General features: G+C 45.2%; 1 protein-coding gene across 1 annotated transcript in view; it reads right to left on the bottom strand.

Annotated features, from left to right (window-relative positions):
- The window catches only part of LOC124722658 (SET and MYND domain-containing protein 4-like), a 183,751-nt gene that overhangs the window by 17,241 nt on the left and 151,051 nt on the right, over window positions 1–15,459 (bottom strand). The window contains exon 7 of the mRNA XM_047247803.1: window positions 8,280–8,505. Coding sequence (XP_047103759.1) covers window positions 8,280–8,505 — 226 coding nt within the window. The remainder of the gene's footprint in view (window positions 1–8,279; window positions 8,506–15,459) is intronic.

The raw sequence follows: 15,459 nt of genomic DNA, 5'->3' as shown, positions 1-15,459 counted from the left end.
AAGACTCTGGTCCACGCAATGGCTTAAAACGAGGATTTACACATGAATATCTGCTAAAGGAAATATTACTCTAAGAACCCAATGATTACAGCAGCTTTTTTCAAATGAACCACAAAACTTTTTAAAACTTAACAAGCTCCCACGTCCTAAGAGCAAAATTATCTATCAAGTTCGCTCTTATCTAGCCACGGATGTGTCAAACAAGGCCGTACACGTACCTAGAAAGCTTGTCAATTTAACCTTGTATGTTTCATGTTGTATGTTAACCTGGGGCCTAGAAACGACGGAGAGGCTTCGTCCCCACCGCAGCCGCAGTGGTCCACAACCCCACGACGACTACCGCAGTCCACTTCACCCTTCCGCCGGCCCACACCGAACCCAGAGTTATTGTGCGGTTCGGCCCCCGGTGGACCCCCCTCCCACCCCCTCCCCCCAGCGAACGTCTCACACAAGACGATCGTAACCCCTATGTTTGCGTGATAGAGTAATGGTGGTGTACGCGTACGCGGAGAACTTGTTTGCGCAGCATTTGCCGATATAGTGTAGCTGAGGCGGAATAAGGGGAACAAGCCCGCATTCGCCGAGGCAAATGGAAAACCGCCTAAAAACCAACCACAGACTGGCCGGCTCACCTCGACCCAAGTCCGCCGGGCGGATTCGTGCCGGGGATCAGGCACTCCTTCCCACTCCGGAACAATTTAACCTTACCTTTGGCACTAGCGGGAATGGCTACAAATGCAGGTAAAGCATTTCTAACATCGACTTTGGCACTGTGTTTAAAGAAGGAGAAAACAAGACGCTGGTCCATGGAATGGTTTAAAATGAGAGATAAATATACAACTGTAAACAGGAGCTTGCACCACGGGACGCACAACGACGTGTTGACTTCGCTCTCTACTTTGTCGCAGGGACTGAAGTTGGCGGGAGCTCGCCCAGGACTATCCTATGGACAGACGAACCTCGTTTTTCTCTGACGGGTGAGGCGAACACACAGAACTGCCCAGTGTGGGGATCTTCACCTCCAGTCACTGTTGTAATATTTATGACTTAGTCAGCCATCATATTAGGCTCCAAGAAGCTGTTCCCAGAGCAGTGGAGATGCAAGAAGTATATAGATGACGAAATGTGGTGTGAGGTACCTGTGACATATGTTAGATTCGGTACCATTCCCGCGAGAAAGACCGCCTGGATAATGCTGCTGCTCTGCGATTGGCTGCTGTGTTCGGAGCAAGGGCGCCAAAACGTTAAAGTATAGTTATTATTATTAGTTAAACTACTCATTGGAATGACTTCACTTTTTAATATAAATATCTCTCAACAGCTGACTATCAATCAGTCATTTTAGATTTACTAAAAACAATTGAAATCAAAAACAAAAGACTGACGAAATTGTAGACGAAGCACTTCGGAAGCGTTCGGGTCACGCCTTTTTTGGTATGGCGCGCGAAGTGCTTCGGGCTGTTCGTCACTCTGGATTAGGCAGTCAAGAAGAACAGACATGTTGTCTGTCGTAGGATTTGTTTCCAATTTTTATTTAAGTTCCTGTTCGTCACTTTGGATTAGGCAGTCGAGATGTACAGTCATATTGTCTGTGGCAGGATGTGTTTGCCAGTATTCAGTATTAAAAAATTCACTCCGGTAGTCATGACGCACAGACACGTGCCACAAATAGTGTAAAGATACATTTTCGTAAACATTGTGTTTGATCATGTACTTTGCTGTATCGGAAGGTGTTGTATTAAGATCATGTAGTCTTCTCGTGTGGCTATATTAAAATACGCGAGTGGCATCCCAAAGAAGTGATAAATTATTTCAGAACAGAACCTCGCTAAAAGTCAGTTTCAGCCTCAAGATACAGAACCCACGAACTGCGTGCTGTTTTCTGCGCTGGGGACATCAACTTGAAGACAGCAGGTTAGTGAACTACAACAGAACCTTTGTATTCCACCCAGTGCAGTGGAAACAACTAGGCGCCTCACGTGTATTGCATGCACAGAACAAATGTACCAGTGACACGTCATCTGCAGTAATGCAGAGGAGGTAAAGGATGATGATCGTTATTAACACCAACAATCAATTCATTCTTCCTTTCTTGTGCGTGAAGTTCCTCTGTATGGTGAACGTGTCACCGTATAGTGTGGCTTCGCGGTTACGTTCATCATTGGCCCATTCTTTTTTGAACAGGCTGGCACTTAAGGACCAAAGACGTGCAGTGTGACTGGCCAGCGTTACTGCAATATGCTTCGCCGGCATGTCATACCCGCCATACAGGAGAGAGACGCATTGAACTCAGCAGTTTTCATGCGAGATGGAGCCCGACTTTAAGTCGCTCGTGAAGTTCACCTGCTTCTCCGAAACACATTTGAAAACGATCGAATTATAAGCCGATCGTTTCCAAATGCTTGGCCGGCACGGTCACCTGAGCTTACTCTCTCTGATTTCTGGTTTTGGGACTGCCTGAAGGACAGGATTTACAAGGGGAACATTCACACACGTGTTGATCTGAAGCGCAGCATATCAAGGGAGGCAGCCAGCATACCTACGCACATGTTTCGTTCTGCTGTGTAGAATGCAATTCCGCGCTTTCACACTCTTCTGGACACTGACGCCATATTGAGCTCCTTTTGTAGTGGTAATGATACCGGTATGTAATGGGTATGCTGTACCGTAGCAGCACATTACAAGTGTTTCAACTGAACTGATTCTGTACTATTTCTCTTCCCCGTGTCCTTGACATTAATGCTACCAAGTTTGGTACACGTACAGTAATTTGTTTCCGTGTTATCAAGTGTTAAATAGGGAAAGTTTAGTTATAACCAACCGGTATATATATTGTGAGCCACTTGTGACTACTCACCTCACACACACACACACACACACACACACACACACACACATAAATAAGTAGCACGTTTTCACAATCCTATTATCCATAGTGATACATGTATGAACTCTGTCGTTTTTTCAGACAGAACGATGTAGCTATTTAGTTCCAGAATAGTAATTCTCATTCAGACAACATAACTGTTTGAGAGATTTAAAGCTATGAACACTGACAACCTGCAAAATACAGCTGACTACTTGTCCAGATGAAAGTATATTATCAATGTCTTTGACGAATTATAAGATATTTGAAATGAAAAAGTTCAGAAAGAAACAAAATATTGTTATACTACTTGCTGTGAATTTTTTTTCATATTTTACTGGTTGTTGAGGTGTAGAAAGAAAATCCTTTGATAAGTTTCCGTTCCAGCTGTTCATTACCAAAAATACACTGGAGTACAGGATTATCTGCAGCCGGCCGAAGTGGCCGTGCGGTTAAAGGCGCTGCAGTCTGGAACCGCAAGACCGCTACGGTCGCAGGTTCGAATCCTGCCTCGGGCATGGATGTTTGTGATGTCCTTAGGTTAGTTAGGTTTAACTAGTTCTAAGTACTAGGGGACTAATGACCTCAGCAGTTGAGTCCCATAGTGCTCAGAGCCATTTGAACCATTTGATTATCTGCAATTGCAACAAGAGTGAGAACTTATTGTCCCCTGACTTGTTATCCTTATTTTTCAGAGGGGAGTCATGCTGAGTAAGACATTTCTCTTGTTACCATGATAAATTTTTACTTCTTTTGCCAAAACATAACGGAGTTTACACAACTTAATTTCACTAACATACTAAGACAGCTGAAAATCCAACAAAATTCTAAATCATAGTCTATTATTAAACAAGCATCTGACGTCAAGACAAGTCAATAGCTTACGAAATAGCTCATTGACTTACTTAATTCCTTTTGCCCCTTTGGGGGCATAGGGCATCCAGGAGAACTCGCCAACCGTCTCTGTCTTTGGCCATATGCCTCAATTCTGCCCACAACTTGCCAACTCTTTTTGCTTCCCCTTCCACTGTCCTCTTCCATGTGTCCCTAGGTCTTCCTCTCTTCCTTGTTGCCTGGGGATTCCATTACAATGCTTTTTTCTATATAGCTCCATCTGGTTTTCTCAATGTGTGCCCCGATCACCCCCACTTTGTCTCTCGAATCTGGTCTTCTACAGGTATCTGGTTTGTTATTCGCCAGAACTCCTCATTACATATTTTTTCTGGCCACTAGATATTCCTGATGTGTCAGAGACATTTATTTGTGCAGCTTTGTAACGGGGATGTTATCTTTTTATCCATTTTCCAGCTTTCACTGGCGTACAGAAGGACAGCCTTCACATTTGTATTAAAAATACGGATTTTTGTTTTGTACCTGATATTTCTATTTTTCCATATTGGATACAATTGTATGAAGGCAGCATTTGCCTTTTCAATATCGTTTTTCACGTCATCTCCAGCTCCACCATCTTCCGTCACTATACTACCCAGATACAGAAATGAGTTGACAGTCTCCACCTGCTGCTCCTCTATTAACAGTGGCACCTCCATGTCCTCTGAATTTACTCCCATTTCCTTTGTTTTGCCTATATTTGTATTGAGGCAAACAGTCTCTGCTCCTTCTTTCAGCAAGTTTAATTTAGCTTGCATATAAGTTGGCCTTTGATCTAATAAAACTAGATCGTCTGCAAAATCCTAATCCTCCAGAGGTTCATGGATCCCCCATTGGATTCCTCGTCTCCTGCCTTCTGTGACTCTTCTCATAACTGAGTCTACAACAAGTAGAAAAAGTGTTGGTGATAAAATGCAACCCTGCCGGACTCCAGTTGTAACTTTTATGGGCTCTGTCGTGTTTCTCTTGTGGAGTAAGCTACATTTGTAGCCATCATATAGATCTTTTATGATGTTTAAGATCTTCTGTGGTATATTATACTTCCGCAACACCTGCCAGAGCACTTTATATTTCACGAAATCGAAGGCCTTTTGAAAATCAATGAATGGTTGCTTGGAATTCTTTGCTTTGTTCTAAAATAATCTTAAGAGTGTCAATAAGACCAACACAACTGCGTTGTGCCATAAAATCGGCCTGTTCTTTACGCAGACGATTTTCAAGAGACTCTTTAATTCCATTTAAAATAACTCTGGTGAGGACCTTACTGGGCACTGAAAACAATGTAATACCACGCCAGTTGTTACAGACTGACAAATTTCCCTTTTTCGGGAGCTTTACTATCAAACCATTTTTCCACTCCTTTGGAGATTTCTCTTCAAGCCAAATATGCTCCAAAAAGGGATGGAGCATTTTAACAGTACTTTCAATATCGGCTTTTAAGAGCTCTGGTGTTATGTTGTCTCGGCCTGGAGCCTTTGCATTCTTTAGGGTTTTTAAAGCAATCCTAATTTCGTCCATTGTGGGGCACTGCAGATTTACATCTTAATCTTCTTCGACTTCCTCTGGAACATCTCTTACCGGTTCCTCTTAGTTGTCTTCACAATTTAACAGTTCCTTGAAGTGCTCCTACCATCTCTTTAGCTGTGTCTGTTGAGTTGTAAAGCATCATTCCATCCTTGTTCTTAACTGGTCCTTCACGTCTGAAGTTCTTCATTGACAACCGTTTGGTTATATTGTAGAGCTCTTTCATATTTCCTTGTCTTGCTGCCTCTTCTACTAACTTTGCTTCCTCATCCATCCATCCGTTTCGACGTAGCCATATTTTCACTTTTTTGTTCCCCTCCGTGCATTCTTTATGCGCTTCGCTCTTCTGCGCTCTTGTCTTACAAAGATTTAACTTAAGTTTTAGTTCTTTCCGGCGGCTGATTTCATTCCATGTAGCATCGGAGATCCATTCCTTCCTTTGATGTGCCTTAAATTCTAAGATTTTTCCTCTCACATCTAAATAACTGTCTTTGATTGTTTGCCAACCTGTTTCAATTCCTTCTTCCATAAACTTTTCTTCAGAGAGGACCTGGAATCTGTTTTATAGTTCAAGGGAAAATGTTTCTTTGCTCTGTTGATCTTTTAACCTTGCCACATATATTTTCTTGCTCCTATGATTGGTTCTATTTGCCACTATCTTCAGTCTGAATTCCGCCAAAACTAGGTGGTGATCACTTCCAACGTCTGCTCCTCCTCTATTTCTGACATCTAACAGAGAGTGTAGAAACTTGCATCTTATGGCTATGGAGAAACCCACGTTATCTTATGGCAGTTACGATGTGGAAACAATGTGCCTCCAATGACTACGTCATGTTCAGCATACGTATCTATCAACAGTTCACCATTTACATTTCTTATCTCCGTGCCATGTACACCCATGATATGTTCAAGCCTTTCATTTTCTGAACCAACTTTTGCGTTCAAGTCACCCATTAAAATTTTTATGTCCCTAGAATTTGTTTGTCTAAGGACTCCGTTAAGCTCTGTATAAAATGCATCTTTTAATTCTCCTTCATCGGTTTCAGTAGGTGTATCGCATTGAATTTCAGTGACATATCGCACATTTGTTTTAAAGCGTGCTGTTACTATCCGTTCTGAGACTGTTTTACACTCCTGTAAGCTCTTCTTGCTGCTTTTAGGTAGTAAGATCCCTACACCATTCCTATGCATCGCGTCCTCTCCAGTCTTGACTCGCATACTGCAGCACTCCACCATTTTGTGTTTGGAATTCCCCAGATTCTGGCCACCTTATTCTGCTTAGTCCCAATATATCTAGTCGGTAGTTCACCATCTCTTTTTCAACCTGTTTTAGCCTTCCTGCCTCTCTCAACGTCGTTACATTTCAGAAACCAATACGGGTTTTTCTTTTCAGGCCAAAGGTCATATCCTTAATATCCATCAGCTGTTTGTCTTTTTAGTTTCTGTGACATGTGTTTTTTGGTGGTGCGGATTATCAGCCCACAGTCCCCGAGTGCCCTGGTGGGGCTGCCACGTCATGGCCTGGACGCCTGCCAAGGTTTTATTTCAGGGCCTTACCCCTCAGATAGCTTGTCTTCACCGCGACTACAGAACGCTGTCCATCCCTTTGCAGCAAGGCCTATGTGCATCACCATTGTCCTGGTTTCTAAGGATCTTCCGCTGTCCACATTAGGGGACTGTACCTGCTGCCACACAATCACAGAGAGTAAAAGGAAAGGAAGGGAGAGAATAGGATAGGATAGGATAGGACAGGATAGGACACTAGACTGGACGTTGTGAGACACACTTCGTCTGGACCCTCTATGGAGACCTGTCCGGCTTGGGAGGCCCTGCTGGTAGTTAGACCACCACCGGTATAGCCCTCCACTTCTTTGGATCGCATAGGCCCCCTCGCCCACACGGACAGTGTTTCGTTAAGGCGGTGTCTCCTGAGGGGGAAATAGCTCATTGGCAGTATAAAAATAATTGTGTAGCCTCTTCACTTACATCATTGCCCACCCACACACTGTTGATAGTTTTCTATTGTAATATACACAACAGTTTCATATATTAGGGGCACGCCAAAATACTCTTCTTTTGTGTATTGTCATTTGTCAAAATCTTGTTTCCATATCTTGAACTGTTTATAAAATATGATAGATGATATGAATAATTCACTATCACTGTTTTGTTAGCACTTGCAAGTGAAAAAAAAAACTACACAAAGCCCACTTTCTCAAGATAGGAGCCTCCTAAATGGTTCAAATGGCTCTGAGCACTATGGGACTTAACATCTGAGGTCAACAGTCCCCTAGAACTTAGAACTACTTAAACCCAACTAAGCTAAGGACATCACACACATTCATGCCCGAGGCAGGATTCGAACCTGCGACCGTAGCGGTCGCGCGGTACCAGACTGAAGCGCCTAGAACCCCTCGGCCACACCGTAGGAGCCTCCTAGCTCTAAAGAAAAATTCAGTGTCAGTTATTTTCATACACAGCAGTGTATGGCCTATTATGCACCAAACACAGACTTATAACGACCCATATTTTTCATAGTAAACTGTTCGAATTTTGTGCCATAGGTTATTTGAATTCAAAGTATCACAATAGCAATGACCATAAAGATAAGCAGTTGTCTTCGAAATTGATACATAACTCTACAAGGACGAAATAACCTTTTTTTTTACCGAATCGTTTCTGTAAAGTCGTTTGAGAAAGACTGCTGAGTAGCTGACATGCGCGCACTCTAGTTTTGTCAGTGGAGCACGTCGGACAACCTGCACTGCCGCAGCGAGCAAACGATATTCCGTTCGTTCAGGCTAGGCTGGCAGTGCGTGTCCGCTGCGGTCGGCGCACCCACCCGGCTGCCAGCTGCCCCATTAGATTAAATGGCGATGTTCTTCGCACTGGTTCAGGCTGTCTCACTCTGACCTCCGCTAAGCGGGTAACCTGCACGCCCTGTATGTGGAAGGGGCATATGGTGGGTATAGCAGATGATATGTGTGTGTGTACCTACCTTGTCGTGAGGCGAGGCGAGCAGCTGCTCGGAGAGCTGGTAGGCGTTGCAGGAGCAGGCCTGCATGCGCGCCAGCAGGCGGCCGGCCAGCTGCTCTGCCTCAGCACGCTGCTCCGGCGCCGGCAGCAGGCGCCGACCCACGCAGGCGGCCGCCACGGCCCGCCTCAGAAAGTCATTCGGCGTGCGCTGCTCTGCGTGCGTCACCTGGTCGCGCACCCGCCTCACGCTGCCACACCATACGTTACCAAATGTTCAGTTTTCCACGTCACAATCACAGCAACGTATAAGGGGCAATTAAAAAGTTTCCGTTCGAAGGCCGTACAGTCTAGAATCGGTATGCCAGACAGGCAAAATCGCCCTGAGCACTGAGGCAATCATCTTATTTCTCCATAAGGCCAGTATTAAACTGTCAAATTTCTTTGTCAAATATCTTTGTCAAAGAAATTTGATGTAATAGGAAATTTTGTCAAATCTCGTCTGTAGTCAAATAAATTTGATCAAATCTAGGGCGTCGCTGTATATTTGATCAAAGAAGTTGCTTGTCTTCTGTTCACTGCAATGTGACATGTTACCACGTGGAGCGCTAGCATCGCTGCGGCGTTCTGTCATCTGTAGTGTTTTTATAAACATTGCCGGTAAATACAATTGGTGTGAACCGACAACTACAAAATTAATAGAGATGTATGAAGCTGATGAGGCGCTCTTCAACATGAGGCACCCAGAATACAAAAATAGATTAAGAAGATTGGAGACCTATCCTAACCTAACCTAACCTAACCTAACCTAACTCTCTCCTGTAGCAAGGAATCGGAGTGTTACAGTGAGCCTGACTTCTGGAGATATAGCAGTTATTAAGTGAGTATTGTGCTTTGTGATATGAGGATACACTTCACTGAGCACATACTGAAATGTATGCTCATCCATTCTTAAGTAACTGATGTACGACTTGATGTCCCCCACTATAAGCTCACGTAACAAGTTTTGTTGAATGCTTTTATCGTGTCGTCGTAAAACCCACGGCTTCACCCAGGTACGTTTCTTTTTTATCCCCTGCTTCTCTTCCACATGTGCACACAGTGCCATTGTGATACATCTCTCACTTGAGTTGGCGCAACTTCTACCTCCTAGATCGAACGGTGTCTTGTGTCGAATCGTGACCAGCACGTAACTTAGCGCACAATTCCACAACGGTGGGTTTCGACAGACATGCTGCCCCATACATCTTCTTGATCCTCTGATGGCTGTCTATCGGTGTTAGTTCTTTGGAAGCCGAGAAAAGAATAACAGCACATTGCTCCTGTTAGGGCGCATTTGATAGTAACGTCCCCATAGTTCACGTTTATGTATGCACTGCATGCATGTCGGAAAGACATAAATGCCACACTTATTTCTTGCCCACTTGTCGGTGCTTATATACCCGCATCGGTGTCGCGCTACGTTGGATATACCCTGCAGCGATGCCCTCAAACAGAAACTTGTTGATCGCCCCTTATAGTATTCTATAATTAAATTATCAATGAGTCACAACTGGAAGGAGACGTCTCATACAAGCATCTGGGTATTCGTTTTATAACTTCATATGCCTTTTTCTTGCAGCAGTATAATATTTATTTATCTTAAACCAGATGTATTTCCGAGGTATACAGACTTTCATAGTGTTGCCTCGAGGAGAAGATAAATTAATGGAGTGCTAAACAAATGTCGTGTGACTGGGGCCTCCTGTCGGGTAGACCGTTCGCCGGGTGCAAGTCTTTCGATGTGACGCCACGTCGGCGACTTTCGCGTCGATGGGGATGAAATGATGATGATCAGGACAACACAACACCCAGTCCCTGAGCGGAGAAAATCTCCGACCCAGCCGGGAATCGAGCCCAGGCCCTTAGGATTGACATTCTGTCGCGCTGACCACTCAGCTACCGGGGGCGGACAATGAAGTGCTTACATCATTAAAGTTAAAATCTTCTGGGTTGTTAGGCCGCGTCATATTTCCTCTAAAATAATCGGCGTGTCGACCCCTTTGCTGGGATCTTCTTCTGGATGTTTCGGTGTCCACTATTGCTAGAACAGTGCTGTGTTCTAGCAATAGTGGACGCCGAAACATCGTGAAGAAGATCCTAGCAAATGGGTCGATAAAATAAATGCCATGTGGCTAGGGCCTTCCGGCGGGTAGACCGTTCGCCTGGTGCAAGTCTTTCGAGTTGACGCCACTTCGGCGACTTGCGTGTCGACGGGGATGAAATGATGATGATTAGGACAACACAACACCCAGTCCCTGAGCGGAGAAAATCTCCGACCCAGTCGGGAATCGAACCCGGGCTGTTAGGCATGACAATCCGTTGCACGGACCACTCGGCTACCAGGGGCGGACAATGGGTCGATACATCGATTATTTTAGAGGAAATATGACAGTGCCTAACAACCCAGACTATTTTAACTTTAGTGACAACGGCCATGAAGGCCTGCAGACTTGCATGCTTACATCATCTCACCTAAATTCATAAGAACCTCCAATTCAGTACGGAAATATAAGAAGAAAGTTGTCTCCCTGTCCTAGACGTTTTGGTTAGGCGGAAGAAAGATGTCTCCCTTGCATTTATAATTGTCGAGTTGTCATCACCCATCGCGAAATATGGGTGTGCTCAAAACACCAGCACACGTACGTCACACAGTTTCAGATTCATATTGTTTGCCTAAAGAGCTCACTCATATAAAGACAGTGATCAGGGAAAATGAATATTTTACCTAGAAGATAAAGAGAGCGCTTAGAGTTAAAGACAAAAACTAGAAAGTGGATAGAGAGGAGGGCACGCCGGCAATATCCCCAGCTTTTCTTCCATTTGCTGGCAATATTTCGTTCAAAATAGCCAGAATACTCCGGTAATTTCGGTTTAAAGTGGTTTTCTAAACACTGTGTAAGATTGCAGAACTTGTGGGATCAATGAAGGCTGGAATTGACAAACAACTTGTCAATGTGGATCGGCTTACAGAGACTACAACACGCGTACCATGGAAGAACGCCGCACTGAACATCAAAGCTACACTCGCCTTTTGCAACCAACCCAGGCTGCTATTGGTGAACATAGTTTCCTCACCGGACATTCAAAGGAGTACGATAAAACAATAATTTTGGCCACAGATACATCTTTTAGGGAACGCTTATTAAAGAATCGGTGGAAACACGCATGGCGGAAAATCTGATGAACTGTGATAGCGGTTACCGGTTGGATAATGTGTGTAACTCCATCATTCCACAATTTGCTTCAAAGACGACAGAATATACTAATGGCCGCGGCTAGTGGCAAACCTGAGGACAGCTGAGTTCCGCACTTCCACCAGCGAGGACACTGCCCGCCGAGAAATGTGATCAGTCTGTCACAACGATCGCAGAATGATACTAATTTGTGGGACGGGGGAAGTCTCCGTCAGTCTTCGAAGACTCAACTGAAGATGACTGGCAGGTGCCAAGTCGAAATATTGTCGAGTGTAGCAATGTAAGACCAGTTGCAGTCTCGAAACTTCTCTGATCATTTATTTACCTTCCAGATGTGTTTCGTCTTTTATAGTTAAGACATATGAGTATTCAGTGGATTCCCTAGTTATCGGACTCTCCAGCACAAAATCTGCATTTGCTCTCACCAAATCATAGGTTAGAGGGCTCACTTCCACTACACTCACGAAATGTCGGCATATACACTGCCTGACATAAAAACTGAAGCAACCAGAAGACAAGGGCCCCGGATGTCATTGTAACTTTGTACCCAAATGGTTCAAATGGCTCTGAGCACTATGGGACTCAACTGCTGAGGTCATTAGTCCCCTAGAACTTAGAACTAGTTAAACCTAACTAACCTAAGGACATCACACACATCCATGCCCGAGGCAGGATTCGAACCTGCGACCGTAGCGGTCTCGCGGTTCCAGACTGCAGCGCCAGAACCGCGCGGCCACTTCGGCCGGCTTTGTACCCAAACGCACCATTGGTGGGTATGTGCAAGATTAGAGTTGCAATTCTCTGTAACACGTAGCACGGCCGCCAGAGTTCATTAATCTTTTTGGTTCGTGTTTAACTTTCTTACCAAGCCAGGTGCGCTATACAAGCGGCGTGAACGGCATCAGATACTGAGTGATCACAATAAACGACACGGAGAGGCCGCATACTCGTCTGAGACAGCGTTATCAGCACCTGACAAAGTTTGAGAGGAGTCTTAATGTACACTGAAGCGCCAAAGAAATTGGTATACGCATGCGTATTCAAATATAGAGATATATAAACGGGCAGAACACGGCGCTGCGCTCGGAAACGCCTATATAAGACAAGAACTGTCTGGAGCAGTTGTTAAGTCGGTTACTACTGCTATAATGGCAGGTTATCAATATTCAAGTGAGTTTGAACGTGGTGTTATACTCGGCGCACGAGCGATGGGACACAGAATCTCTGAGGTAGCGATGAAGTGGGGATTTTCCCGTACAAACCATTTCACGAGTGTACCGTAAATATCAGGAATCTGGTAAAACATCAAATCTCCGACATCGCTGTAGCCGGAAAAAGATCCCGCAAGAACGGGACCAACGACGACGGAAGAGAATCGTTCAGCGTGACAGAAGTGCAACCCTTCCGCAAATTGCTGCAGATTTCAATGCTGGGCCGTCAACAAGTGTCAGCGTGCGAACCATTCAACGAAACATCATCGATATGGGCTTTCGGAGCCGTAGGCCCACTCGTGTACCCTTGACGACTGCACGACACAAAGCTTTACGCCTCACCTGGGCCCTTCAAGACCGACATTAGACTGTTCATGACAGGCTGCATGCTCGGACGAGTCTCTTTTCAAATTGTATCGAGGGGATGGCCGTGGACGGGTATGTAGACAACCTCATGAATTCATGGACCCCGCATGTCAGCAGGGGACTGTTCGAGATGGTGGAGGCTCTGTAATGGTGTGGTGCATGAGCAGTGTGAGTGATATGGGACCCCTGATACGTCTAGATACGACTCTGAGAAGTGACACGTACGTAAGCATCCTGTCTGATCATCTGCACCTATTTATATCCATTGTGCATTCCGACGAACTTGGGAAATTCCACACCCCACATGTCCAGAATTGCCACAGATTGGATTCAGGAACACTGTTCTCAGTTTAAAACTTCCGCTGGCCACCAAACGCCCCAGACATGAACATTATTGAGCATGTCTGGGTTGCCTTGCAACCTGCTGTTCAGAAGAGATCTCAATCCCCTCTTAAATTACGGATTTATGGACAGCCCTGCAGGATTCAAAAAATGCTTCAAATGGCTCTGAGCACTATGGGACTTAACATCTAAGGTCATCAGTCCCATAGAACTCTGAACTACTTAAACCTAACTAACCTAAGGACAGCACACAACACCCAGTCATCACGAGGCAGAGAAAACCCCTGACCCCGACGGGAATCGAACCCGGGAACCCGGGCGTGGGAAGCGAGAACACTACCGCACGACCACCAGCTGCGGACAGAACTTAGAACTATTTAAACCTAACTAACCTAAGGACTTCACACACATCCATGCCCGAGGCAGGATTCGAAACTGCGACCGTAGCAGTCGCGCGGTTCCGGACTGAAGCGCCTAGAACCGCTCGGCCACCGCGGCCGGCCCTGCAGGATTCATGGCGTTAATTCCCTGCAGTACAACTTCAGACGTTAGTAGAGTCTATGCACGTCGTGTTGCGGCACTTTTGCGTGCTCGCGGGGGCCCTACACGATATTAAGCAGTTGTACCAGTTTCTTTCCCTCTTCAGTGTATACCTCCAATGTGAGGGCATATCGTATCGTGCAATATCCAGATTTTTGGTGCTTTCATATGTGATAGTGGCTGGGTGTTGGGTTGCATCGGAACGTGAGAGCAGGCATATCTGCTCCTTCCATCCGAGAACAAGTAATGGACTCCCTGCGACATCTGTGTCATCCCACACAATTGGTCGGATATTAGCAGCAGCCGCACTAGGAAATTACCGTCCCGTGCGTATGCTGCCGTTAACAAAACGGCCGTGTTTGTAGTGGTGACCGGGAAGCATGGACTGCTGATGAGTGGCAGCGCATTGTTTTCAGCGATGAATCGCCATCCTGCACTACTCCGGACGACCATCGTCGGCGAGTATGGCAGCGACCAGAGAAGAGTTCCCTTTCTTTCTATGGAGAGGCACAGAGGTGTGACTCGTAACGTCAGGGTGCGAGGGGCGATCGCGTATGACTTCAGGTCATGGCTAGTGGTGACTGAGGGAACTCTGACGGAGCAACGGCACGTCATTGGTATACAACATCCTCGCGTGTTACCCATCTACATCTACATCTACATCTACATGGTTACTCTGCAATTCACACTTAAGTGCCTCGCAGAGGGTTCATCGAACCATTTTCATACTACTTCTCTAACATTCCCCTCTCGAATGGCGAGAGGACCACCTAAATCTTTCCGTTCGAGCTCTGATTTCTCTTATTTTATTATGATGATCATTTCTCCCTACGTAGGTGGGTGTCAACAAAATATTTACGCATTCGGAAGAGAAAGTTGGTGATTGAAATTTCGTAAATAGATCTTGCCGCAAAGAAAACAGCCTTTGTTTCAGTGACTGCCACCCCAACTCGCGTATCATTTCAGTGACACTCTCACCCCTATTGCGCCATAACACGAGACGAGCTGCCCTTCATTGCTCTTTTTCGATGTCCTGCGCCAATCCTACCTGGTAAGGATCCCATACCGCGCAGCAATATTCCAGCAGAGGACGGACAAGTGTAATGTAGGCTGTCTCATTAGTGGGTTTGTCGCATCTTCTAAGTGTTCTACCAACAAAGAGCAGTCTTTTTTTCGCCTTCCCCACAATATTATCTATGTGGTCTTTCCAATTTAAGTTGCTCGTAATTGTAATTCCTAGGTATTTAGTCGAATTGACAGCCCTTAGGTTTGTGCGATTTATCGTATACCCTAAAGTTATCGGATTTCTTTTAGTACCCGTGTAGATGACCTCCCACTTTTCTTTGTTTAGTGCTAATTGCCACTTTTCGCACCATACAGAAATTCTCTCTAGATCATTTTGTAATTGGAACTGATCATCTGAGGATTTTACTGGACGGTAAATTACAGCGTCATCTACAAACAATCTAAGGGGGCTGCTCAGATTACCACCTAGATCATTTATATAAAT

The sequence above is a fragment of the Schistocerca piceifrons genome, chromosome X (assembly GCF_021461385.2).
Source record: "Schistocerca piceifrons isolate TAMUIC-IGC-003096 chromosome X, iqSchPice1.1, whole genome shotgun sequence".
NCBI classification, from domain to species: Eukaryota; Metazoa; Arthropoda; class Insecta; order Orthoptera; family Acrididae; genus Schistocerca; species Schistocerca piceifrons.
The sequence above is the reverse complement of the archived record's forward strand: the minus strand, read 5'-3'. Positions and strand labels throughout refer to the sequence as shown.